This window comes from Aquila chrysaetos, chromosome 21, assembly GCF_900496995.4.
Source record: "Aquila chrysaetos chrysaetos chromosome 21, bAquChr1.4, whole genome shotgun sequence".
NCBI lineage: Eukaryota > Metazoa > Chordata > Aves > Accipitriformes > Accipitridae > Aquila > Aquila chrysaetos.
Window position 1 is genome coordinate 24,014,117 of NC_044024.1, and position 27,524 is coordinate 24,041,640.

A 27,524-nucleotide genomic window follows, 5' to 3' on the forward strand; every position below is an offset into this window, starting at 1 on the left:
GAGCAGTCACACAGAAGGGATCCTCCCCATTAAGGCTGACGTAGACATCAGCTGAACTGAGGTTTTGGCCCATAAAGGAAGCTCAGCTGATGGACCCAACAGACCCATTTGGACTTACATCCCATAGATGTTACCAGGAAACCATTTCTGACTACCCCCAGCTACTTCTGGCCTGGCCAAAAACCTGCGGGGCAAAGTTGAGACGAGGACACTAGCTGCAGAACTGCTGCTCAGCCCCTCTCCCTGTGTGAGTAGAGACAACACCGAGAAGGCCCCAGGAAAGACCCTTTCTTTCCTCAGGGGTAGTTCGATCCTCCTGGAGAGTGAGCCTGAATGCTAGCCTCAGGAGGGGTTCCTGGAGCGAGCGACGGAGTGAGCAAATTGGGGAGTTGATGTCTCTGGAAAAGATTCCTGAGCACATCAGCTGCCACATTCATCTTTAAAATGTCCTCAGCAGAGCACCTGACCCACTCCTCACATCAGAAAAGAAAAGGTAAAGGGGCCAGGAAGTAAAGATATGAGACATAGGCAAGAAGGCTCTCTAGTGGAGCCCCAAGACTGTATAGGAAGAGTTCCCTATTGTAAGGGGATAAATATTTGCCTCAGCCGCTTTTTATGTCCCATAAAATACATCAGGGAAAAAAAAGCAGCAACATTCAAACCCTAGGCTGTATCTTCAGCTCATTCTGTTACTAACTTGGCTAATTAGGTGCTCCTTCAAGGGTGTTACCCAAGAAGCCTTCCTAGCTCTTGGCCCCGCTCATGCAACCAATCTGCCTGAGTGTGTCTGCTTCCATCGGGCAGAGACCTATGCCAGCCACCTAGGCAGGACAGCATAGCCCTGCTCAGCCCGGTTTTCCACTCATCCACTTCATACCACCACCAAGAGACAGGGGGAACATGCTTTTAACAAAGACGACATTTTCTGGGACTTCCCGGAGGCTTTTATTTACAGAAGCTCTTTATCAGAGACTAGAGCTTCTTCGTTTCTATCTGATGGCGTCCTGACTTCTCTAGTCTGTGAAATAAGATGCCAGTGTCAGGCCCAAGCTGTCTCCCTTCAAAGGGACATGGCTTCCCATGGTAGCGTGGCAGAAATGTCAAACTTGAGAGACCTCTCTCTTCTGGCTCAACAGCCAGCCTGGAAAGCAACTTGTCTGCAGTGTGTGGGATCACAGGCTGCAGGAGAGTCCCATAGACACGCAGGCATTCCAGCGTAACGTGGATGATGGTGTCAAGCCAGAGCTGCTCTGCGGGGTCCTTTCGGTCAAGTTTCCAAGGCCTGTGTCTCTGGAAGAAACCGTTGGTCTGCCTTACGCACAGGGCAATGCACTCTAAAGCCTTGTAGATCTGGAAACCTTCAAAGTAACTAGCCACCTGCAGAGGCAGAGAAGCCACAGATGCCACAAACTCATAGTCTTCAGCAGAAGCCCTACCCATGCCTTTTGTCCCCCTGTAATCCAAGACCTTTGGAAAACAAGACTCTGAGAAACAAGGGTAAGTGTTGCTGGGGTTAATGCTGAGGGCTGTCGACCGATTCAGAAGCCCCCCAAGCGCATCTGCCAGTTCTGAATTCACTAGCTTAACAACCTTCTCATCATAATAGTCACAATCCCGCTCAGGTACACCCTGCCTTAGCAGGAAGTACCGAAATCCATCTAATGTGTACTGTCCAATACAAGCAAAGGGGTCAATCACATTGCCCAGGCTTTTGGACATCTTCTGCCCATGGACAGTCCAGTGGGAGTGCACAAAGATTCGCTCGGGGGGGGGCCAGCCCTGCTGCCATCAGCAGAGCTGGCCAGTAGACAGCATGAAACTTGAGGATGTCCTTGCCCACAACATGGTGTGCAGCAGGCCACCACTCACCGTGTGTCTCGGGGTAGCCCACCACGCTCAGATAGTTCACCAAGGCATCTACCCATACATAAATAGTTTGTGTTGAGTCACTGGGGACAGGGATACCCCATGGCAGCCGGCTTCTCTCACGAGAGACGGACAAGTCTGGCAAGTCCTCTTCCAGCCAGCGGAGCACGCACTGGTAGAAAGGGTCAGGGGAAATGGCGTGTGGGTTGTCCTGGAGCCACTTCTGCAACGGATCCCGGAACGCCGAGAGCTTGAACATGTAATTCTCCTCTTTGGTCCAGTGCACCTGAGAAGGCAGGAGAGAAAAGAATTACGGCCCAAACGCTCTGCAAACAGTTTTACAATCTGCACACAGCATTCTCAGTGTGGAGCTTGTCGCACACTCCCTCTGCGTTTGGGTGTGCTCCCCACCGAGTGTGAAGCCCCTGGTATCTTTCTATGAGTGGTGGGAATCTCCTCTGCTAAGACACCGCCTCCCTGGGTTCCCCAAGGCAACACGTAAGGACTTAGGCACTTGGGATGGCTCAACACTCTGCTTTTAAAGATGTTCGTGCCCCCAGGGAAGGAATACCTTTCTACCTGCCAGATTCATGTGTCATCAGGCAAGAATTAGGGAGATGAGAATACACTTTCTTAAAAACGTAGTTTTGCAATAATAGTAGAAAATTATGAAAAGACACAATGACGTTGTTAATTACTGCCTTACTAACAATCCTGGTGCATGCCTTTGCTTTTCTCCTAGGTGCTATGTTCCTCTTTTTCCCCAGTTTAAGCATTAGTGCATCTTAGTTGCTAACTTTCTTAGTCTATGATCATGTTAAAGTACTGACGGCACTTCTCCCACACATTTAAATGACATATTTACCTAAATCAATGAAAACTTTGTGGGTAGATACAGTATGAGTGAGCTGTGTAAAGGCACTCAAGAGATCTATGGCTAGGTCAAGAATTCTTTTACAGCTCTAAATAAGGCTCTAAGATAAGAAAGCATAGGCTTTGGCATCATGCAGGAGAGTTTCAGTTTCTAGCACTGAACCCGACGACTTCTGAGTGAGCCAGAAAGTGCCTCACTCTCAATACAAGCAGTAAAGAGCCTACCACACCTCAAGCTGACATACCCTAACTGCTTTATGATGTAGTTGAATTTATCTAATTTCAGTAGCAGCCAGTAGCAAATACTACCTTTGCTTACTTGATTATAAGGTCACCCCAAAAGAAATATTCTTCCCTACACAAATCATAAACCAGTTACACAAAAATGTTTTGGTTCTCCCCCCCCCCCCCCCCCCCCAAATCTTTATGTTTTTCCATAATCTTTTTCAGTTTATGGGTACCAGCTCTCAGCACTCTGTCCAGGAGTAACAGTTCACACAGAGCTGATGCCATGTCCTCCATCCAATATCCCCTTTTACACAATCCAGTGATCCTTTTGGCAACAACTCAGGATGCAAAAGTCATCTCAAAGGGGGACCTGCAATCATTTTTTCTGAAACGCTGACCAAGTCCGGTGTTTGGCTCTGAGGAGCCCACCTCACATCATCAAGTGCTAAGAGCTGAGCTACCTACCAGCCAGCCATCTGCAGAAATGGTGGTTAACAGCTGAGTAGAAAGTAGTTCAGTGGGAAGAGGAAAAGAGATTAGGAACAGGCTTGTCTCCTGAGAAGTGCTAACTCAGAGCCTGGAGCACACAGAGAGGTTGAGAAAGGGCAGAGTAATTTTAACAACCCACAAAACCGGTGTCTCTGCTCAAGGCTTGCCTGTGAACAGTTACTGGACTATTTGCCCTGCAGAGAAGTCTGTGTGCTGTCTCTCCTGACCTTCAAACAGCCCTGACCTTGGGAGCACAGGATAATTCAGAAAGTCTCTAGTCCAGCCTCCTGCTCACAGCAGGGTCACCTATGGGGTCAGAACAGGTTACTCAGAGCTTTAGCCTGGCACATCTTGAAAACTTCTAAAGATGGAGACCACAGAACTTCCCCAGGCAGCCTGTTCTGCTGCTTGGCTGTCCTCATGGGGAAAAAGTTTCACTGTAAGCCAGTATGAACCTCTCTTGTTTGAACTTATGCCCATTCTCTCATCCTCCCTCCTGCCATGTACGATTAGAAGGACCTGGCTCCATCTTCTTGATGACCTCTTTGTAGCTATTGGGGAGCTTCTGCCACTAGGCCCTCCCAAAATCTGTCTTCTCTAAGGTTGAAGAAGCCAGCTCCCTTAGCCTCTCCTCAAATGGCAAGTGCTCCAGCATCCTAACCATCTTGGTGGCCCTCCACTGAAATTCTTCCAGTTTCTAAATTGTGTTTCCTGTATTGGGGGATGGAAAACTGGGTGCAGTACCTAGATGCGGTCATTAGAGTGCCGAGCAGAGGGGGATAATCACGTCCCTCCAACGGGCATTGCTCCTGTTGGTATACCCTGAGATAATCCCGTTGACTGCCTTTGCTGCCAGGGCACACTGCTGGCTCACGTTCAGCTTGTGGTTTACCAGCCCACTCAGGGCTTTTTCAGTGTGCTCCATGGACAGGCAGTTCCCAGCTCCAGCTCATTTCCTCATCAGAAAGAGAATCCCTGCAGCCCGACATGCACTAACTGTCGCCCCACTGGACCTGAGCGATGAATGCAATACTTCAATAAATGCAGCTCCCCTCACAGCGAATACAGAACAGTGCAGTTCCTGGTCCTGCAATGGAACATATCCTCACTCTACAGGTAAACTAATGCACCAGCCAACACCAGAACAAAGCTGTAAAATGAGAACAGCGGACATGGGATGGGCCCTCCAGCCCCACAGCCTGCTCACAGCAGAGCTGGCACCAGCCAAGGGTGACTGGAGCTTTAGCCGGCCAAGGCTGGAACACCCCAAGGATGGGGCTCCCCCACCTCGCTGGGGACCTGCCCCAGGATTGCACCGCCCTCCTGGGGAAAGAGCTTATCCTAACGCCCAGCCTGATGCCGCAGCACAGCTTGTGGCATCATTACCCCTTGGTCTAGCACCTGGCACGCCTGAGAAGCATATGGCTCTGTGCTCTTTGTAACTGCCCTGCAAGTAGGTGTAGGCTGCTGTTAGCTTGTCCCTTCGCATCCTGTTTGCCAAACTGGCCCAGTTCCCTCTACCTCCTGTAGGCCTGTTCTCCGTACCCAGACCACACTGGGAGCCTCTGGTGGCTCCTCTCCAGCTTCCCTGCACATTAAATGACACAAAAGCACAGGAACAGAGTGAAGAAGCAGGATCATTTCCTACAGAACAGACTCTGATCTCTCAGCGTTCAAGGAAGACCTGAAGAGCATCATTCAAAGATGAGCTATACATTTTCACCCCCAGGCTCTACTGGATACCAAAAATCAGAGACTCACCAGAAGTACGGGTTTTATGGCATGTTGTAAACTCCCCCTTTTCCTTCACAAAACCCTCAACCAACAAACTACCCAACTGTCTCTTTCTGGTTGGAGACAAACACCTACCATCTCTTTCCACCACCTTGCAAGATCATCTCTGCACCATGCACGCTACCGTTTCTCTTGGACAGTTTGATACGCAGCTAAGGCAAGTAACTGTTCTCAGTGTATATTTGACTTTGAAGCCTGCTGACTCTACTTTAGATATAAAGAATGATTTCTTTGCCTGGAAACTTATCTTTTCCCCACCTACATTAGGTACTTTATCATGAGATATTATTTACTAACATACCCCTTTCTGTGTGAACCAACACTCCTATGCCCTAGCCTTGTACAAATATCACAAGAACATAACCTCTGCTTAGCTCTGAAGCACAATTATCTGCAACTGCTGGATTAAATCATGTAACTCCTGACACCTTACAGAAAACACAGTGGCAGAGACTCTCAGTCAGGTACCACACTCCTGGTTGCACTGCGATTCAGTCATCAGACTAGACCACAGGCAGATGACGTCACGGTGTTCTACACAGGGCCAAAATCCATGTAACAAGATTGATGAAAAGCATCCCCAGGCCAAACTGAATTGCCTCACAAAATAGGTCTGAAACTCCGGACACCCAATGAACACCTCAGTTATAAACACCTTTATCCTTCCGCGCAGCGAACTTCTTTCATCACCGCTTTAAAACACTGTTTCCAGGCCAGCAGCCTGCGGAACCCAGCAGCAGCTGAATCCTTCCCATGGCACATGGCTGAAATTTGCATCTGCTGGTTGGGATTTTGGCCGCTCTCCCTTGCATAGCCACACACCGCTACAAACACAGAAGAGACGTCCTATGAAACACAGGCGAGTCTCAGCTGACATGAATTACAAACGGCTATGGGAAGCATTAAACACCCCCAAATTCGGCCAGACCGGAGCCACAGATGAGCGTGCAGTGCTTCCGCAGGAGTGGCCGCCCTTGACCGGGCCGGTGCCGGTGCCATTACCTGATGGCCGCTCTCCAACGACACCTTGCACGGGCGTCCCTGGGCGTCCCTGCGCTCTGTGAGTTGGCTCTCAGGCAGGAAGCACTCCTCGGGAGTGCAGTACCAGCCCTCGTAAGACCCTTTGTAGAGTGACCCGCCGTCCCGGAGGGCACCCCAAAAATGACGCACGGCTCGCTGATGGCGGGGCTCGCTGGTGCGGGTGAAGTCAGTGAAGGAGACGGCGGCCTGGGTCAAGGCCTGGCGGAAGAGGCCCGAAACCCGCTGGCAGAGCTCCGGGGGTGACGTCCCCGCTGCAGCCGCGGCCTGCTGGATCTTCAGCCCGTGCTCGTCGGTCCCTGAAACGGCAGAGAGGCCGGGGGGACGTGGGGAGGGGGCGCGGGGACCGGCCTCCCCCCACACCCCCGTGGGGACACGGGGGCCTCGGGACGAGCCTGGGGACACGGGGAACGGGGACAGCCCCCGGGGGAGGCGGGTCAGTCCCGGGGATGAGCCGGAGGGTGCGTGTCAGGCGCGGGGCCGCGGCGGGCCCACGCTCACCCGTGGAGAGGCGGCCCGGGCCGGCGCCGCGGAGGCCGCGGTGGCGGTGCAGGGCGTCGGCCAGCAGGGCAGAGTAGAGGTGCCCGATGTGCGGCGGCCCGTTAGCGTAGAAGATGGGCGTGGAGAGCAGGAGGCGGCGGCCGGGCCCGGTGGCGGCGGTGGCGGCGCGGCGGGGCGGCCGGGGAAGGCGGCGAGGCGGCCGCAACATGGCGGCGGCGGCGGCGCCACCACAGAGACGGCGGGGCAGAAAGACCGCCCGGAAGGGTCGGCGAAGGCGCGGCAGCAGCGGCCAATGGGGGGGGGGAAACAGGCGGGCGGGCGGCGCATGCGCCGTGCTGTCGGCGGGGTCGGGCCGGCGGGGCCGGGAGCGGCGTGAAGAGACCGGCGACATGTTCCGCTGCCGCGTGGCTGCTGCCGCCGCGGGGGGCCTGGTGCGAGCCCTGAGACCTCTCAGCCCCGCGCCGCGGGGACGCGCCGCCGCAGGTGGGCCGGGACCGGGACCGGGACCGGGACCGGGACCGGGACCGGTCTCCCCCGGCACGCGGGCGGGCGGAGCGGCGGGGCCCTGCCGGTGCGGCAGGCCCGGATCTGGGCGTCTCGCGTGGGGCGGCGGCGTGCCCGGGGCTGGGTGAGGGTGGCGGGCGTCGTCGCTGCCGCTGGTTTCTTCCCCATACGCGGGTTCGGGCGTCCTTTCCCGCGGAGCGGCGGCCCGGCCCGGCGCGGCGCTCCCTCCCTCCCCGCTGGGCCGCTGCCCGGGGGAACCGGTCGCGGTCGGGAACCGCGGTTTTCTAAAGCTGCAGCTTGCTCGGGGGCTCTCGGTTCCCGTTAGCTGGGCTGAGGGCACCCGGACCGCCTTTCCGGCGGCGGCGGCGGCGTTGGGCGCTGCCGAATTAGGAGGTAATTTGACAAAACGCCGCTTTTGGCGGCGAAATCGGCGCCGGGCACCTGTCTGCCCTCGGTGCAGCGGCAGGACGGGGTGCTCGGCTCCGCCGGCAGCCCCGTCGGAGGAGGTTTGGGGGTGGAAAATGGTGTGGTGGCGGAATGGACCCGGGGTGCTGGGGGGTGGAAGTGCAGATGCTCGGCTCCCGGGAACGGGAGTGAAAACTTGTGTGTTTTGGGAAACTCTAAGTTAGGTGGAGCTGTTTAGCGTATTTTTTTATCCATTTGGATGCGTGTGATGTTGCTGCGGGTTTGCATCGCAACAACGTGCCTTTAGGGAAAGAGATCAAAGGGGTATGGCAGCCTGCATGCCGCCTGAGCGGAGGAGGAGGGTGTTTTCTGCGTCAGGGGGGAATCCATTCGGCAGAAAAGCCCAACCACTTCTGCAAGCTTCAGCTGGCCGGCTGCGTTATAAACACACAGCGCGCAGAGCCATCGCCGCGGTTGCTCCGTTTAGAGACCTGATTGGGACAGGCGGGAGTCTGCGGTTAAACTACAGTAAAATAAAGTGTTATATAGCTGTTCAGCTAGCTGGGCTCTTTGTCTTGCTTGCGTGCTGGTAGGTGCCTTCGTCTGGATTGGCGAGCCTTGCTACTCCTTTTCATTTGGGATGCCCTTTTTGTCAGCAGAAGCCTCTTTCTGCTGGTAGTTTGTCTCAGTGGAATAAACTGTGTTGGCAAAGGGATTTTTTGCTGGTATAACCATGCCTGCTGCTTGTCCTAACGAGGTTACGTTAACCTCTGCTCGCACGTGGTGGAGCAAAACACATCTTTAGACCGACACCTGCCTCGGACAGGAGAGGCCTGGAGAAGGGTGTAAGAACAGCAAACGCGCAGCAAACACGTGCATCTCCGATGTACTCTCCCAGCAATATGTGGCTTGAAGGCTCCTGCAGCTGAAGATAGTCTTTCTAGCTTCCTAGTAGATGTTCCTGCTATTAATTTGTTCAGTTACCCTTTGATCTTACAGATGGTTTTGGTATCCACAACTGCCTGGAGCTGTTTGTTGTGGCAGAGAATAATTCACTACAGTCACTCAGATGTGGTACTGGGCTTTTCAAACAAGTAGCTTGTTTACTTGGTTTCAGAAATTACTTGATCTCTAAATTTAAACCCATAACTTTGTATTGACAGTTTTTTTGTGTTTTTCTCTAATAAATTGTATTCCTCAGGCAACTTGTTGCAGCGCTGGAATGTTCCCATAAAACTGCAGATGAGCAGACAAGTGGCTAGCTCTGGTGTGCCTGGGGGCAAAGGCGATAGTTCTGTTTTTGTCCTTATTGTGGGCTTATCAACATTAGGAGCGGGTGCCTATGTAAGTAGAAAGGTAGTTCACGGAAGAAGCTGCAATACGTCTCTCCTGTCAAGTATTTGCTGTATTTCAGCTAACTTTACTTAGCTTCTTATCTCTGTAGCTATTTGCTCCTTCAGAAAACTTCAAGGGGAGCTAACTGAGCTGGCTGGAAATTAACTACTTATGATAATTATTTTTTTTAACTGTAATTTCAGTTACCTTTTAGGTTTCCTTACTATAAAAGCACTCTTTTTTTTTTTTACATACTGTGACCAACCACAGCTCTGTCTGTTGTCTTGTATGTGATAGTAGCATGTAGTTCAGGGAGAGTTGGATGGCATATGCTTTTAATACCAAAGTAAACCATTCTTTGCCAAATCTCAATTCAGAACGTCAGTGTTTAGCTTGTGTAAGTATACCAGATCAACCCCAAATTGGTGAACATACATTTATCTCCTACTCAAAAGATTCAAAAGAATAAAGCTTGTCAGCCTGACTTAGAGTAAATCACATTCCCAGACAGCTGAATCCCAGCAGCATTGCCTAGGAGTGGATGGGTCCTAAGTTTTGTTTCAAAATTCTTTCTCTTAGAGGATCATAGTCCTTAAAAGTTCTGAGTCCTGATTTTCTCCTAATGAAACTTGACATGCAGAAGGCTCCCGAGAAATAAAAAAAAATTCAAAACAGCGCACGGAGGAGAAGTCTTTTCCTATTCCCTTTAAATATTCTTTACTGTGCCCTGCTATACTTTTTTTGGCAAACAAGGTAACTGAAATTACAAAGCACATTCTGCTTTTCCCAAGATCTGTTTAATCAAGAGTCCTTCTTAATATTTGGCTCTTTCCCTCTCTTCTCTTTCATTGCCTGTCCTCACCTACAGTTTTGCAATGTCATCATCTAAGATGCCCTTCTAGATCACTGACGTCTTCAGGTGTTCCTGGCAAAGCTGGCAGCAACCTATTGTTATACTTAATTGTAGGAGGAACAGTCACTGGGACAGGAGCTTATTATGTAAGATGCTTAAATAAATGTGTTTTAATTGGGTGAGAGGGTGGAGGGAGGGTACCTTTCTGTGTGTCATACCAAGTTAGCCATTTACTTTAACTAAACTGTCTTTGTGCTCCCTGGCCTCAGATGTTTAATTTCAAGGGACATTGTCAAATAATTTAAGTTTACAGATTTGATACTCTCAGTGTAGTTTTTAGTGGGGAAAATGGCCTCAGTATTAACTTTTCCACATTAAATAAATCTAAACCCAAAACTGGCCATCTTTGATTTGTAACCATCAGAAAGGCACAAATTAATTAATGCATCTATTCTGATATCAGTAATGTTGGCATGCAAAAAAAGGAAATAACTAAATATAGGTATCTAGAGGAAAGAAAAGAAAACTTGTCTAACTTTGTGATTTCTTCAGAGAATAGCACTGAAATACCACTCTGTTAGCTGGCAAAGTACACAGCTATGTTTCTGACTAGAAAGAACTTGGCATTGTCCCTTTGGAAAAATTTATCCTGAAGACCTGATTTGATATTTTGCTTGTCTATAATAGTCATTTTTCTCCTAAGGGATCAGATTTAATTTGCTTTATGCTGCCCTTCAGACTTGCTTAAAAACTTCATGGTTCTGCTTGCAAAAGCAGAGGTAGTTTTGTTAATCTTGACTTTTATATGTTTAAGCAAAAGGCTTTTAAAATATCTTTATCTTAATTCTTTTCAACACTGACGAGTTCTTGTTTTCTGGTATTTTTGACATTGTTTCAGTTCCCTGGATATGCTTTTGTCTGCCTGTCATTAAATTCCTCAGTTCTTGTTTGAGACTATTTGCTGTGTTACAAAACGCCTAATTGTGGAGATTGGTAAAATGCAAAATGTCTAGGGAGTAAAAGAGATTCCAATTCCCCAAAGGAATTAACTTCTGTTCATAGTTTGGATGTCATAACACTTGGTTAGCTAACAAACAGTAAGTGGTTTGGCATCAGCTGCAGCTGTCATGCCTTCACATTTAGGAGGCTTTTATTTCTTGCTGGAAATGTTCCAGTTTTAATATTCTTTCACAATTCAAAATACAGTAATTGGATAGATGGTTGTGTTTCAGACTGTCTTTATAGTTTTTTTTCTCTTTTATGAGCAATGCAAAATGAAAGCTAATGTCGTGCACATGTGATATGGATTATTAGCAAGGCTAGGTTTTGCCTTAAAAAAATTGTTTGCTTCCCTCTAATTTGTTAACTGCGGGGGCAAATGTCATACTGTGACCTGCTTCCAGCAGTCTCATTGTCTTTTGCTTCTCTACATTACCAGTTTTTTCTTGGAAGTTAACATGATGTCTTAAGTGATGTTCCCTCCTTGTCTGTACCACTAAATTGTATCCCTACAACATGCAGGCTATACTCATACTGTATCCTGAGTTTAACAGACAAATAAACAGAAGGTCAGCATTCAAACACAAGAACGTCTTCCCGCTGAAGGCTGTTACCTAGAACAGCCATGCTCTTGTGTCTGAAGAGCACTGCTAACGTCAGTGATGTTACCACTGCTAACATTGTGCCTGTAACATCTGGCCTAAAGAAAGCCAGTAAGGTTGTTGGCTTGTTCTGTCCAGCTGCTCTCGGCTTTTGAAGCTGGGAGTTGCTTTTTGCCTTGAATTTGTCTTCCTTTTCTGCAGTCTTGTGTTGTGCCGTGTGCCATGGCCTAGCTTGCAGATAGCCTTGGGGTCTGTTTGACTACATTTCCTTTGTTGTATCTGGTTCCTCTTGAAACAGGTCTGCAGCCCAAAGGCCAAACATCTGCAGAAAGGTTGATTGCTTGCTTATGGAAAGCAACCAGACAACTGAGATTCATCACATCGTGTGTGGAGCAGATCGTTTTCTGAGTGCATTCATCTTGTAGCTATATATATATATATATATATATACCTTTATGGGCACTTTTTTCAGTGAGGTATATTTTGATTCGTGTGCTTTAATTGAAAGCAGATGGCTTTTCTGAACAAACAGGATAGACAAAAGCCTGTCGGGGGGTAGAAGCAGAACGGTGCCTTCATGCTGAAAGATATACAAGGTAAATACCTCCTTGTCTGTCTCCAGGTATACAGAACATTGAAAGAAAACAAAGAGCGTTTTACCAGCCGTGTCACAACGATAACTACACGATCTCAAGAAAAAGAATTGTCTCCTTCTGGTGGGTACTAGCCTGCTAGTTCTACGTTTGGGTCTGTTTTTCATAAGCTGCTAACTTGAGACCTCTAAAACAAATGGAACAGAGCCCTTCTGAAATCACAGATTAGCGTAAGCTGAGCTTTCACAGCATTGTCACTTCTCAGTGCATTCTGTTGTTTGTGAATTCCCATGTCTTCCTAGCATAGAAGATGGTGATAGCTTTCCATGACCCAGAACAAGGGTCTGTTTTACAGATAATCATGAGGATTAAGTAGGTTGTCTCTCGGGGCTCCTTTCTGCTATTTATGCCTTCTGTGATAAAAGGAGAAAAGAGTTAGCCCTGCTTTTGGCTTTTACACTTACGCAGTCTGGCAAAGACACCGTGATTCCAAAGGGATAATGTGGTCTGCCAGCACAGAATCCTCTGTGCTGTGCCACATGCCTGTCCTGTACATAGCGGGCTGGGCACGCGAGAAGTATCATGCTTGGGCCATGTGTAGCGGGAGAAATCGGGACAATTGGTGAGGCTCTTGATGCCTTGCAGGCTGTTTGTGGACCACAGGTTGCTCGTTGAAGGTCTCTCTTAATTTACGAGTCCTCAAAACTGCAGCGTCTGAACTACTGAGCCAAAGGATGATATATTTTGTTATAACAGTGGCTTTAGGTCATAGAAGATAGGGTGTGTTACATCACTTTACTAGGAAACCAACAGAAAGAATATCCTGCAGACAGGACAGAAAACTGATTGCTTTGTTTTGAGGGAGAGGATAAAATGCATTTGTCAGGGTTGAGGCTGGAGGACAGAAAGCGAGAGCCTAAATGCTGAAAGCAGAGGTATTAGAAAGTCTACATTTCTGGAGACTCTGTCCCTTTGTAGTGGAGAGCCTATGGTCTCCTTGAGTCAGCCCTGAACTGCAGCTTCCTAACAGCAGTATCCTTGATAGCCTGTGCTTCACTGAATTGAGTTGGTGTCTTCTCTTTCAGATACAGATGCTGCTTCTCAGGGCACAGCAGGTGAGTCTTGATAGTAATATTTAACTGACTGTTTTATTCCTACATATGGTTTAACTGCATGTTGCTTAGAAACAGCACCTGCATGTGGGAAGAAGTGCGTTCTGGTAGGAACTCAAAAGTTGGTCTCCTTTCAGAATACAATTACAGAAAAATATGCCTTGGTATTTTAGGGAACTTTACTTTTCTTATAAACTGTTCACTGAATGACCAGTGCAGAGTTTTGGTCTTGCTCACAAGTTGATTTGTGTTCTTAAAGAAGACATGCAGCTAGATTGAACAATTTGCCGTTCGTATTTTCCAAATAATTTTGAAAATTGTTTTCTGATTTGAATGATGCCCAGGCCATATCTCTTCTGGTGTTTTGAATAATCTTTTGGCTATGTCCCTCTTGCTAACTCGGCAGACTGTCACTGTAAAACCTGAATGTTGGATCTCTAGTGTGGTGTTTGGCCAGAGTAGAGGCCAAGCATGTTTTTGCCATCCTAAATCTACTGTACAGAGAATGTCCTGATCTTATATGAAGCTTCTGAAATTGTGTATTTAATGCTGGAAATTAACTTTGTGGGTCTTTGACTTTGCAACCACTTCACCCAGCTGCGCAAATGTAAGCAGCATTCTTAAATAGATCAATTTATAAAATTAAGCTCTTTGAGAGTCTGCTGGACAAGTAGCACCTGTTCAGAGTAAGGGTTGAAACCTGTTAACAGCCTGTCCAAATAGTGGTATTTCAAGCTTGTTATGTAGATCATTCTTGTTCTTAACATCTTAAACCAGAGAAAAGCAGGTCTGTGATAGAGGAGCTAAAGCCATGTGATAAAAGCTGTGCTGCTGGCCTATTCCAAAACTCTAAGGTTGCCATTGAGCTCAGCTATGCAGATCTAGCTTAAAAAAAATAATTTGCTGAAATCTGACAGTTTGATTTATGCAGGGAGCCAGCTTTGAGTGAAGCAGCAGCATTGTTCTCGGGAAGTATATTGGGGTGGAAGGGAAGGGGAGGAGAAGGTATTTGAAGGGCAATTTGCCAAAGGAAGTCTCTATGTGAAAGGCATCTGGTGACATAATCTATTTGTTGGGGCTGGGCCATATTCCCTGCTGTGTTTGCAGTAAGCTGTCCAATCTGTCACCTGCAGCTCCGGGAGCTCGCCCTGAGGTCCCATCTCATGTTCCTTTCCTGCTGATTGGTGGAGGAACTGCTGCTTTTGCTGCTGCCAGATCCATTCGGGCTCGTGACCCTGGTGCCCGGGTAAGGGATGCCCTGTTCTAGAGGAGACTTGTGGGGATGACTGAATACTGTGCTTGCTTCAGAGCCTCTGTAGTGTGTGTTGGCATTTGCCTGGCATCGGTACAGCTGATATGTTTAATGACCAATTAAAGGTGCTGATTGTGTCTGAAGATCCTGCCCTGCCCTATATGCGTCCACCTCTTTCCAAAGAACTATGGTTTTCAGATGATCCAAATGTGACAGAGACGCTGCGATTCAAACAGTGGAATGGCAAGGAGAGGAGGTATGTGTCACTTATGGGTAGCAAGGTGTCGTGGTTTAACCCCAGCCAGCAAATAAGCACCACGCAGCCTCTCACTCACTCCCCCCACATCCAGTTGGATGGGGGAGAGAATTGGGAAAAAAAAAAAAAAAGTCAAACTCATGGGTTGAGATAAGAACAGCTTAATAGAACAGAAGAGAAGAAACTAATAGTGATAACAATAATAAAATGACAGTAATGATAATAAAAGAATTGGAATATACAAGTGATGCACAATGCTCACCACCTGCTGACTGATACCCAGTTAGTTCCCATGTGGTGATCCTCCCCCCAGGCCACCTCCCCCCAGTTTTTATACTAGACATGACGTCACATGGTATGGAATACATCTTTGGCCAGTTTGGGTCAGCTGTCCTGGCTGTGTCCCCTGCCAACTTCTTGTGCCGCTCCAGCCTTCTTGCTGGCTGGGCGTGAGAAGCTGAAAAATTCTTGACTTAGTATAAACACTACTCAGCAACAACTGAAAACATCAGTGTGTTATCAACATTCTTCTCATACTGAACCCAAAACATAACACTATACCAACTGCTAGGAAAACAATTAACTCTATCGCAACTGAAACCAGGACACAAGGGCAAAGGAGAGTGTTTAATGAAAAGCTGACAGTGATTAAACTGTTCTTGTGAGAGAGCCACTGCAGAGCTCTGAAGGACCCCAGAGTGCTGTGTGGACAAATCACTGGGTAGATTTCTGTGTTTGTGTCTGCTATGAAGAGGGTCCTGGGGTGTGCGTGTGTCTGTGTGCATTGTCACTAGGCTGAGGGAAGAAGGGACAGGCATTGCATGCTGTGTGCAGAGCTTGTGTGTTGTTTTGCACTGGAGTAGCTGACTGACTGCCCTGTGGAGTCCATGAGACTCCAGGATGTAGGCTGCAGACTCATGGAGCGCGGCTTCCCAGAGATGCCGAGATGTTACAAGCAAGTCAGTCGAGTGCTAAGGAGCAGATTGAAAGGTGTGGCAGTGCTGGCAGTTGTCAAGAGGAGTGCTGCTTCACACATGAGGGTTAGCTCAGTACTTAATACCTCTTGAATTTTGCTGTGATTCTCTTAGACATACACCACCACTGGCAGAAATCCTGTGAAATAAGTTAATAGTAAAGGTGAGGGTGTAGCTTCACAGTTTAGAGCAGAGCTTCAAGGACCCTGGCTCACATTTGATTCTTGTGACTTTTGTTATAAAGCCTTACTGATCTAAACCCTTGAACTTCAACAGTGTGAAGACCCTAATTCTTACAAATAGATAAATAAGAATTCTGGAGCTTGTTATGGATGCATAGAGTTGTCTTTGTATCATTGGTAATTGCTGAATAGTTGGTATCACAGAGAAAGCGGAACCCATTTGATAATGGAGCTTTTTTCAGTATATATTTCCAGCCGCCGTCATTCTATGTGCCTGTTCGTGATCTGCCTTTTGTAGAAAATGGTGGAGTAGCAGTTCTCTGTGGCAAGAAGGTAGGTACAGCACTAGCTCTTGTTCTAGCATCATATAGTTCTTCCCAAGCAGAGCCTGTGCTCTAAGCTGAAACTAAACAACTGTAGATGGTGGTGTGGAGGGTTGGCTGAGGCAGAGAATGTGTACAAGTTTGGGAACAGTGTGTATGATGATGCAGGGACTACGCTAATCTTAAGGACAGCATGAGTGAAGTCTGAAAACGGGAGAAGCTATGAGGAATAGTAGTGAGCTGAGGGAAGATGAAGAGGGAAGGATAAACCTAGAGTTTGGGCATGGGACAAGAATATGTAGATCTTGGAGACAGGGTGTGACAAAATGGCTATATATTGATCAGAGGGTGAGGTAAGGAGAATAGAGTCATCTGAGTAGTTAGTGGGTTATAATGTGAGGAAGAGCATTGTGCAGAGGCAGCAGGAAGGTGGAAAAGTTTATGGTGAGGCTTCTAATATATTTGCTTCCTCAGTTTTTTATATGTTGCTAAAATAAGATTTCAGTGACTCCTCTTACTGCTGAGCTACACTAGGTGTCTGAGTCCATTTCTTAGACTCAGATCCCGGGAAGATCAGCCTGATCTATGATGGCTGCCAAAGCAGTTGTCTCAATTCCTACTTTCAGTCTTCTCCCTTCCCCCCTCCCACTCCCCTAAACTTAAAGGTGGGAGAATGTTACATCCAAGTTTGCTTCTCTGATCAATAGTCTGTGCAGTTTAACTTGAATAGCCTACAGTGCATGGAAACTTGAGCTCTCCTGCTTGTTTAATTTTGCAGGTTGTGCATATGGATGTTAGAGGAAACATAGTGAAACTCAGTGATGGTACCCAGATATCCTATGACAAATGTCTAATTGCCACTGGTGAGTTGTTGAGTTTTTTCTCTTTGTTCTTTGTCTTGTGCCAGGCTTTTTATTTCAGTGGCATTTATCTGATAAGGAAGTTTCTGCAGTATGTGTCAAACACTTGGCAGAGCAGTCACGTGAAGAACAGTCATACAGACAACCATGCCATTGGGTTTTTCACTTGCCTCGTGTCAGCCAGCTTCTTTGGGATGTTCAGGGTTTCGCCCTGTGAAAATCAGCAGGGAAGGAGGAAAAGGTGACTGCCCTAGCAGCTCAGTAAAGGAACTGCTGTACAGGCCAGCCTCTTCAAATCCTGCCTGTAGCAGTAGCAAGCAGAACAACCAGCTCTTGCTTGGGCAGAGCACTGCTCCAGCATCTAACCCTACAGCCGTCTGTGGTTAAAGTGGAACTGGTTGTCTCCAGTCAGTGGAGCGAGGTGTATGGATAGCATTAGATCTTTTTCCCCTGCGTGACTGTTAGGTCACCTACTGCCCACACAGAAGGTCTTTCATGTTAAAAACCCAGACAGCAACAGGGAATAGAGCATATTGTAGCAGTCTGGAAAGCACAGTCCAGATTAAAGATAGCTTTGCATTATCTGGATAGCCAGTGACATGGCCACAGTCTCATTAGTCTCTCTCTCTCCCCCCGCCCCCTCTCTCTCCCTCCCCTCCCTCCCCCCGCCCTTGTTCTCAGGTGGTTCCCCAAGGAACCTACCCGCCATTGAAAGAGCAGGAAAAGATGTACAACAAAGGCTGACACTGTTCCGAAAGGTAATCTCCAAGTGCTGCTAGTCCTGGAGTGAGGTTGAAAAAAACAGAGTCACTACCACTATTTTCAGCTTTTTAACTCTTCTGGTTTGGATCCAGGACAGCCTTACCATGGCAGCTGTTTTCCTCAGCTGGTAACCACGAGTCCATTTGCTATTTATTCCTTTTCCCCAGGCAGGTAAACAGGGTAGAGTCTACTAGACCACTCATCTGCTTGCCTCAGGCCTGAGAGCTGTAATAATGTGTGGGTTTTTAAATTTTCTTTTGATTGTTTTTTTTGTTTGTTTGGGTTTTCTGTTTTGTTTTGGGTTTTTGGCTTGGGTTTTTTTTTTTTTTTTTAGTTTCCCTCCTGTATGACTTTGCTGCACCTTCCAGGCCTTTTAAAAACACAAGCAATGTAAGCTCTGCAAGTCAGTTTGGACTGTAAGCAGTGTGTGCCTTCGGGACCATGAGTAGACACAGGAAGCTAGCTTAGTACTCCAGCCTGACACCCCTCTCAAATAAGTGTGTGCCACAGTTCTGCAGCACACAGGCAAGAGGTTGGCCTTTGGTCTCTCTTTGGTCTGAGACAGGACAGAGACCACTCTCATGCTCTGAAATTTTAGCTGAATATGAAGTTGAGTGTTCATGTTAGCTCTTGGGCTGGCTTAGATCGTTTTCTGATGAACTAATAAACTGATATCTATGCCTTCTTTGTGGCACTTCACCTTCATCCTGTACCTTGGGACAAAGTGAATAAAAGACATGGAAGTTGGTCAGTGGTCTTCTGGTTTTTGCTGTAGAGCTGGTTTTTGTTGACAAGCTCCAGTTTTCTTGAAAACATGGGATTTAGAACAGGCATGCAACCTTCTCCTTAGTCTAGTTCAGGGAATGAATCAGGAATAAGAAGCCACGTGGGAACTTTCTGCTCTGTGCTGGACTTCCCCTAAGGTCTGCTCTGCTCAACTGTGGGAGGGGAAAGACGGATGATGTGAGCTGTGGCATCCTTATAGTACTGTATGTGCTGTAGTGCATTTGTGTCTAGAACCTTTATTGTAGTTGCTCTTCAAAGTTAGGGGAAAGTGCAGGAATCTGAGATTGCCTGGACAGGGAAAAGCTTGCACAAATATTAGAAAGCCAGAGAGTTTTTTCTGTGCAATAGGCAAACAGGAGGAAGGGGAAACCTGTTTCCCTTTCTAAGTTGGGGAGAGAGTTGCTCTTATTTCAAAGGGAGAAAAATATCTTCTGCTGCCGTTCCTGTTTGAGGCTATTTGAAATGAGAATAAATCTTACAGATTGAGGACTTCAAAAGTCTGGAGAAGATTTCAAGAGAAGTCAAGTCCATCACAATTATTGGTGGTGGTTTTCTCGGCAGTGAGCTGGCCTGTGCTCTGGGAAGAAGAGGTAAGTGTGCTTCTGCAGGCAGCTTGTCTTCAGTGTGCACCTTGACAGAAGTGATAGACATTGAATGTAAGCAGCTTGACATTATAAACTTCTTTTTCATTCCCTGACTGCTTTGTTTTTGCACAGACTTGTGGCTTGCCTGAAATAACCTTAATGCATGTGTACTTTGTTGGCTATACGGCCTGACCTGGTTTTCCATTTTCCTTCTAGCTAGCTGTCAACCAGCCCCTGACCACAAAGATTTTTGTAAGTTGGGCTTCCTGGAAGCTCTGCAGGCCAGTGCACGTTGTAAAGTCATTCCACCCTGTAAAAAGTTATATTTGCTCTCTCAGTGCTAAAAGCCACCCTAAAACTATTATTTCAAAGAGGTTGTGAACAGCTGGATTCTTACTTTCAAGCGCATGCAGCTTTTTGAGCAGTGTCTTTATGGTAGTTTTTCTAATAAAGGAAGTTTTCTCCAAAATACTAAGCATTTTACTTAGAAGTCTGCTGTCTGTTATCCTAGAGTTTGCAGGTGTATGTGAAGCAGTGGTCAGTCACTTTGCGACTCCTGTGGAAAACCTGGGAGCCAGAACTCCTGGTTCTGGAAACTTCTGTCAAGTTCCTTGTGTAAAGTAAAGCATATGCTTGTGTCCTGAAGTCTGTGCTGCTGCTCTTTATCCATGGGTTGTAAGAAGCCTGCTCTTTGCTTTCCTTTCAGCACGAACCAGAGGCCTGGAGGTGATTCAGCTGTTTCCAGAGAACGGCAATATGGGCAAAGTCTTGCCTGAATATCTGAGCAACTGGACCACAGAGAAAGTCAGAAGAGGTGAAGCTGCACTTCATTGTTCTTCCTCTGCGAGTGGCAGAGCTGTGGTGTTCAGGCCAGTGGCTGTTGTGTAGCTCTTTCTTGTGAAATACAGCTCTCTGCTTGTTTTGTCAGTGGAGCCTCAGGAAGACTGGGTCCCTTGCAGGGTGGCCCAGGTGCAGAACAGAACGAGTTGCAGTTCAGGCAGCTTGGGTAACACAGAGCTGCTGTGGCTTCTTAGCAGTTCCTCTGGGAAAGCCAAGCAAATATGCATGCTGATGCCAGTGAGATTTTTCCCTCTGGCTGTTCCTGCACAGAATGATCCCTGCTACCATACTTGCGAGTTACTTTAATGGCCTCTGTAATCTGGAACTAAAGTTGTCGTACAATAACTGCCTGTTCTCTTCTGAATTGCTCTAGCCTTGAATAATTTTACTTCTTGCAGCCTAATGTGGTCATCCTAGAGTCACTTTGAGAGAAGGGTTGTGTAGCCCTATGCCTTATGCATATACCTTTGTAAGGCCAGCTGCTGTAGTGTTTAGCTGATAAAGTTGGTAAGATCCAAGATACCTGTTTTCCATTTGTTATATTAAGTGCAGAATATATTCCAGTGCATTGGTAAGTGAAGTGGGGATAGAGGGAGGAGGGATATAGTTGGCGCTGCAGATGGCAGGGCCTGATAACCCGCAGGTCTGAGTTACTTTGTTTATGGAAGCTGCCTTGTTGGACCTCTGGGTCTGGCTGTCACAGAGCAATAGGTAGTTGAATGTCCTTAGTGCCTGAAAACCTGTCTTGGGGAGTTCTTTTGGATATGACCTTGTCATCATACAAGACATGTACTTCTGATTGTCATTTCAGTAGCTCTTCCAAATTTTTTAGCGGGGTTTCTTTCTCCTCATGCTTCACTCAAAACTGTACTGGCACATGCAGCAAAGATAAGGTGGTCTCCCCCTCAGTTCCTTACCTGGCCCCTGCTCTGCCTGCATCTGTTTGCATCAAAGATGCCTGCTTCAGCTGAACTCTGTCTACCCCTGAGCAAGCAGTTATGTTTCCTATGTTTGTTTCCAGAGGGTGTTAATGTCATGCCTAACGCTGTGGTCAAGTCTGTCTCTGTCTGTGGCAATCGGCTGATGATTAAACTGAAAGATGGCCGAAAGGTAAATTTAAAAGCAGGGAGAGGGTAAAGTTTGCAGGGGCATTGAGAGAATTAAGATAATAATTATGAATTCCCAAACAGGTGGAGACTGATCATATTGTGGCTGCAGTAGGGCTGGAGCCTAATGTGGAATTAGCAAAGTCAGCTGGGCTGGAGGTGGACTCTGACTTTGGAGGGTTCAGGGTGAATGCAGAGCTGCAGGCACGCTCCAATATCTGGGTGGTGAGTATGTGCAGAGGAGTTTTCTGTCTGCTGGTTATGCTGATGCAATCAGAATACACAGTTATGGGGGCTGGTGTACCTCGATTAGGTGAATGGGTCAAAAAATAGCAAGTAATGAGACCAATCGTAGTGCAGATCCTGTCGGCAGCCATGGAGTCTGTTCATGCACCACAGCACACTTTGTTGCTGTGGTAACGACTGTGCGAGTGTTTGAATATTTATGCTGTGTAAGAGGAGCTGGGGTAACCTAAAGATAGCACGGATTACTCTATTGCGTAAGAGTCCCTTTGGTGGGAGTCGAGACTTTGATTCCTCTGGGAAAATGTACCTGATGCTGTCTTATTTTTCTGAAGATTGGTAAAAAATGCCAAGAAATTGGGACTTGTGTAGCCTGGGGAGTGGTATGAGGAAGTGGTGGTGTTTTGGGTTTGTCAGAAGAACTCAGGTCATAGTTTCACTTTGTTCTCTTCCCAGTGCTTTTTTGTTTGTGCATTAATTTAAGCTTTTGATGTCAATGTTCAGTCCTCACTGAATGATTCTTTTTAAGGCAGGGGATGCTGCCTGCTTCTATGATATCAAACTAGGTAGGAGACGTGTAGAGCACCATGATCATGCTGTTGTGAGTGGAAGACTAGCTGGAGAAAACATGACAGGAGCTGCGAAACCCTACTGGCATCAGTCCATGTTCTGGTAACGTTGATTTCTTCTTTTGGTATTTCTTATTTGGCCACGTTGCAGGAGCTATGACAAGATATATCTCGTAAAGGCTTCTGTTTCCCAAATGTAGTGAAACTACTTCAGCAAATACCTTGTACAGTTTCTTGTTCCCAGAAGCTCAGGTGATGGGAAGGCATTTGAGCATTTGCTGTTCTGCCCTGACCTCTCTGAAATGTTTTTCCTTCCTGCAGATCCCAGTTTCTCCCTGAATGAGTCCCATTCAGCAAAGCAAGTAGCAATAAAGACCAGCCCCTTTCCTCAGAGCAGACTAGTTTACAGGTTGAACTTAGCAGCAGCTTTTCTGTTACAGTTATCTGAAGTACCCCAGCACAATCTGTTGGTTTCTGTTGTCTTGCACCTTTGCTGGTCAGCTGAATTGAGCTGAATTGATGCTTTAGTAGCAATGCATTGCTCCATCTAGGAGTGTATGTGAAAGTTTGTTGTTTTCCAGAGAGAGGTATTGAGAAAAAAAGCAGTTCTGCTGTATCTTTTTGATGTTCTTTTAAAAACAAACCAAACAAACAAACAGACAAAAAACAACCCACAAAGAAAAAAATCCCAAAGCCTGTTAGCTCAAGATCAGAAAGTTAAAGTTAGTGGGAATTTAAATACGGGGAAAAGAGTTTTACTTTTGTTAGAGAAATCCCCTCAAAAATAGTTATTTATGGCTTGCTGTCATTTCCCTGAACACTTGGTCTATACTGCATGGACTCTGGACTCAGAAGAGTTTCTCACTTCACTTTTAAACAAGGACACAGAAGCATCCATTTCAATTGTGTGTATTTCTTCAGGATACTCTGACCATGACACGGATGCAGGCAATTGGGGGACTGTGAGTTGCAGTCTTGTGTTTTGTTGACAGTTGTTAACTCTGAGGATTTGCCAGCCCTCACTGAGAGAGAGTTCCTTCTCCTGCGCTAAAAAGCTGGGAAATGGCAGGAGCTCCTCTTACATTTTTTTCAGGGTGTTCAGGTCACCTCCTGAGCTCTGACTTACCTGTGGCTGGGTGCCTACTCATGTTAACTGGCATTTTGTTGGTATTCCTTTCAGTAACCGCAGTCCATGCTGGAGGATTCTGGCCAGGAAGGTAGTGATGTACATACAGAGATATCCAAATTGTTTTTTGTGATGCATCTATTTCTGCAGCATGGTTGGGAACACTTTTGACACATTGTACTACTGGGTCCCAAACCACAGCTGCTTTGTCTCCTATAAGCACCCCAGTTCAAATTCAGCAGGTGCCCAGTTCAAGGAGGTGTTACAGCAGTGTGTTCTTCTCTTTAATCTTCTTTAAATGCTCTCTGTGAAGTACGCACTAAATAATTCTGTGCTGCACAATGTAGTGCTTATAACTCAGCATTGCCAGAAGTTGGGTCAAATGGTCTTATTGGGACCTGGAGGAACACTTGCTTCTACCCCAACTCTGTCTCCTAGTCACATTTGTACTGACCAAGCAACATAGAAGATTTTTGCAAGTACCTACTAAGTGTGTCCTGATGCTCACATTTGAATGCTGAGGTCAGATGTGTGACTTTCTAAAGGGTTGAGATACGTGCAGCTCGTGGAAGCCACCCAGCTTCCTTCAAGGGAGAAGGCCTTAAGTATTTTTTGTTCATTGAACTGGTTTCTTCTGAAACAGGTGGATGGCCTTAGATTTGCTGTGTCTTGACTCCTTGTTCCCCCCTAACGTATGCAGAGAAGACTAAAGTGTGTCAGTCAGCCTGTGTACCATGACCTCTCTCTCACAATGCTGTCATTAAGGGATTTGGGGCTGGATGGAATTGCCTTGTATTTGTCTCACTAACGCTACAAATGATTTCCCCCCCTCCCACTTCATTCCTAGGAGCGATCTAGGTCCTAACGTAGGGTATGAAGCCATTGGCCTTGTTGACAGTAGTTTGCCAACAGTAGGAGTCTTTGCTAAAGCAACAGCAAAAGATACACCGAAAAGTGCAACGGAGCAATCAGGTAGGGTTGTAGTAATGCTTGGGAGCTGTCTGTGCATGAAGGTTTTTGTGTCTCGCTCTGTGTAGTGGCCACAGAATCAGTCTGATCTCACTGTAGAGCACTAGGAGACGTCAATCTGCTGCTTTTTCTAGACAAAGCTTTAAAGGCTGGTTTTGATATTAAAATGTGATTAAAACATAACGTTCCTCCAAGAAGACATCATGTAACTCATTTACCAAAATTAAAACTTTTTGCCAGTGAAGCTTAATTTCCTCCATAGCAATAAAGTGATCAGTTTTTGCACAAAAGAGATTGTGTGGATCTAAGTGTATTTATTTTGTATATGCTGCCTGGAAGAAGTAGACTGCTCTGTCCTTTGCATTTGGTGATGGAAATTGGGAATTGTCAGTGTTGTGCTTCATGTTAGGATTGCTTCGTTCTCGTGTTATTGAAACTTAACTTTTGCTGGACACAACTTAAAGAAAAACACCTCAGTCTCTTGCAGAACCCTGCTGTGTAGTCTGCTTTCACCATCACAGAAAACAGCTGCTGCTTTTTTCTGCACTGGATGTTTGATATCTCATATCTTTGCATTAGGGACAGGTATTCGATCAGAGAGCGAAACAGAAGCAGAAGCCTCAGAAGTTCACATTTCTCCAAGCTTTTCACCAACGCCTCAAGTTCCAAAGCAAGGAGAAGATTATGGCAAAGGTGTCATTTTCTACCTCAGGGATAAAGTTGTGGTAGGAATCGTATTATGGAACATCTTCAACAGGATGCCTATTGCTCGAAAGGTCAGTACAGGACTAGTATGCTGAACAGTGAGTCTTGCTTAGATTGGGGATTTTCTTGTGGAAAAATCAATCTACCAATTTACAATGAGGATAAATAAATGCAGATGTTCTGTCTGGAGCAGAACTGTGCAATGTCCAATGGTAGCCCTGTCTCGGGTGAATTATGGGAGATGTCCTTGTGCTTTTCTGCATGTTTGTTCAAAGTTCTTACAGAAACAACTTGAATCAGATTTATGCTTCAAGCCTTGCCTTTGCATGGCTGAAATTTCAGGTCTGTAATAAGTACAGGCACATGCGGCTGAGCATCAGAGTGAAATGTCCTATTTTTGTGCTACTTTGTCTAATGTACAAGAGTCTAAAACAGTCTTAAACATCTATCATCCTAGATACACAGCCACAAAAAGTCAGGGTTAGAGGCAGCCTTGAGTAGGTGCTTAGTCTGTCTTCATCCCCCATAGCCTGTTTCCATCCTCCAAGGTAAGATCAGCTATACTTAGGTTATTTTTTAATATCTTTGGAGAATTTCAGTAGTTTAAACTATGAAAGTGATTCCACACTATCCCCAGGTGATCTGTCCCAAAATGAACTATTCTTAATGTTGGAAGTTTCCTGGTATCTAATCTGAAACTTTCATGATGCAGTTTAAACCTGTTACTTCTCCCATCCCCATGAAAGAGAGATCCTTTCCTTCCTTCTTTTAGCAACCTTTCCTCTAAATCAGAGTGCCAAGTGTGTACAGGATCCTTGGCCTCTTAGTCTCATTGTCTAAAAGATAGGTTTGCAAGTTTAAGCCACTTATACTGGCTCCTCTAAGTCAGTGCAGAGAGACTGGCTCATCTTCTCAGAGTTGAGATGAATCACTTTTTCAAGATACTCGTTCTCCCCAGCTGTAAAGGGAAACCCAGACATCACAAACAAATCCTACAGGGACAGGGAGGCTGGTTTTAACTCCAGCCATTCCTGTAGGCAGATAATGCTACGTTTGAGACTCCCATATAAATTTGGCTGTAGTAAGTACTGTTGTCATGTCGTGGACTGCCTAAGTTGGTGAGTTGTCATCAGCAGAGCTGCAGAGAGGAGTTAAGAAATTCATCACATTGGCTGGTGACTGTGTACAGTCTTGCAGCACTGGTTGTTTGTAATATGTGCAGGTTTTAAAGTGTGTCGTCTTCCTTCCTTCAGATCATCAAAGATGGGGAGGAGCATGATGATCTCAATGAAGTAGCAAAGCTTTTCAACATCCACGAAGAGTAAACTCCAGAATGGGAACACCGCAGTAGGAGTGAGTAAGGCAGTGGGGGCCGTTGGCTGTTTGCATCCCTTCATCTCGGACAGCTTCCTCTGAGTACTTGTGAATATTTCCAGTCACATAGAGTTCTAATGTTTGCACCAATAAAATCAGATTGTTCTAAGTTAAATGCCTTCTTCCTGTGCCTGTGCGTTGCTAGTTTTGAAAGGGGAGTACACTGCCTGCTGTTGTGAGTTTTTCCCTTGTATCAACAACGGAGGAGCCTGCAGAACTACCTCTTTTCTTGCAGCGCCTCCCAGCTGGTGAGCTGCAGTCCCACTGGCTAGCTGCATGGAGAGCTGTGCTCTTGGCAGCAAGTACTGCCTGTGCAGGAAAAGTACATCCAGATGGGATGAAAATAGCATGTGATGCAGTGGCTCCTGTGTAATCTTGCATCTGAAGCCAGGTGCATGCTCCAGCCTGGTGACTGGTATAAGATGGGGTATAGGAATGGGAAGAAGAAGGAGAGGCTTAAGAGTTGCTAAGGCAGGAGATAAGGGACTAAATTATGGGAGCAGTGGAGGAGGTGTACTAATGTAGGATTGGAGAGTGAAGGCTGAAGTGGGTGGGGAGAAGCAGTCACTGGTGATGCTGGACCCAGGGTGTGTGATGATGTCAGGAGCATGTTATCAGGTCTACAGCCACCATGTGGGAATTTGGGTGCTTTCTCTTAACACTGAGCTCTCAGCTGTGCGTGTGAGGTAAAAGGGATGCAGGAACGGGCCGCAATGCTCACAGTAGGGTGGGAGTCGGAGGGAGACGTAGCATTTCACTGTGCACTTGGAAACAGGTTGATCCCTTTGGCATGTGAGGGGAAGGGTGTGCAGTTGAGGATTTGTAGGCTGCCCTGCTTGCCCTGCCACAAGGAGTGCTCCAGCGTTACCAGAAAGCTCATCCTGTGGTCTGCGACTGTTTCTGCTTAGGCTGGAGCTGTTCCTCAGCCTGAGAAACTGATATGTCAGCTGCAGGGAAGGTGAGTGCCACAGGCCAAGAGGTCCAGCTCACATCCTCGCAGGGCCTGGACACTGACACGGGAGAGGACGCCAGCCTCCAGCCTTGCTCTGTTTCAGGATGAGCTGCAAGTGTAAATTGTGAGAAGGGGTCCAGGATTGCTGCTGCAGGGAGGGAGAATCCATTAGAGAATCACGACTGAGCTTGGACTGCAGGAATCACGGTCTGGGTTCGGAGCTTGTGGGAGTGTGTGCTTCCATTGGATGTGTTGGGAGGCGAGCCTGGGATCTTGCCCCAGTGGCAGAGTCTTAATCCCAGCTGCACTGTGCCAAAGCCCAGCTGGTGCTGTAGCAGGTCATGCTCCATCTGCATGGTCCTTCTAGTATAAAAGGCTGCCGACGGCTGTGCTGGGTGACCCATCTCCCTGGAGCCAGGGAGTTGACTGTCCCCTGGCTGCTATGAAAATTTCTCATCTCTCTTGAGGA

General features: G+C 46.9%; 2 protein-coding genes across 5 annotated transcripts; one reads left to right on the forward strand and one right to left on the reverse strand.

Moving 5' to 3' along the window:
• Positions 1–921: 921 nt before the first annotated feature.
• On the reverse strand, positions 922–6,756 carry MARS2 (methionyl-tRNA synthetase 2, mitochondrial; the record flags this gene model as incomplete). The annotated part of the gene is given in 4 exon segments (XM_029997473.2): positions 922–1,008; positions 1,011–1,773; positions 1,775–2,152; positions 6,253–6,756. Coding segments are annotated over 4 exon segments (1,704 nt in total), but the record flags the coding sequence as incomplete, so codon positions are not given.
• Positions 6,757–6,870: 114 nt separating this feature from the next.
• AIFM1 (apoptosis inducing factor mitochondria associated 1) lies at positions 6,871–26,218 on the forward strand. Of its 4 annotated transcripts, none has more exons than XM_029997098.2 (17): positions 6,871–7,272; positions 8,900–9,042; positions 12,110–12,203; positions 13,166–13,195; positions 14,326–14,438; positions 14,570–14,700; positions 16,099–16,189; positions 16,958–17,042; positions 17,721–17,797; positions 19,069–19,177; positions 19,878–19,985; positions 21,033–21,121; positions 21,202–21,342; positions 21,890–22,032; positions 23,903–24,027; positions 24,604–24,800; positions 25,983–26,218. In XM_029997098.2, the coding sequence occupies exons 1-17, from the start codon at positions 6,903–6,905 to the stop codon at positions 26,052–26,054; spliced, it is 2,118 nt and encodes a 705-aa protein (XP_029852958.1). In that variant the 5' UTR covers positions 6,871–6,902; the 3' UTR covers positions 26,055–26,218. The 4 variants fall into 4 exon arrangements, with proteins under 4 accessions (XP_029852958.1, XP_029852960.1, XP_029852961.1 ...); XM_029997100.2 differs by lacking the exon at positions 8,900–9,042 and adding an exon at positions 9,902–10,032; XM_029997101.2 differs by lacking the exon at positions 8,900–9,042 and adding an exon at positions 9,902–10,029.
• The last annotated feature ends 1,306 nt before the right edge of the window (positions 26,219–27,524 follow it).

Bases quoted from the DNA above. Each gene is read 5' to 3' on its own strand.
- AIFM1 (XM_029997098.2), top strand. From the start codon at position 6,903: ATGGGCGTGGAGAGCAGGAGGCGGCGGCCGGGCCCGGTGGCGGCGGTG. The intron at 7,273-8,899 runs GTGGGCCGGGAC...TGTATTCCTCAG, and splicing joins GCGGGGACGCGCCGCCGCAG to GCAACTTGTTGCAGCGCTGG. The intron at 24,801-25,982 runs GTCAGTACAGGA...TCCTTCCTTCAG, and splicing joins GGATGCCTATTGCTCGAAAG to ATCATCAAAGATGGGGAGGA.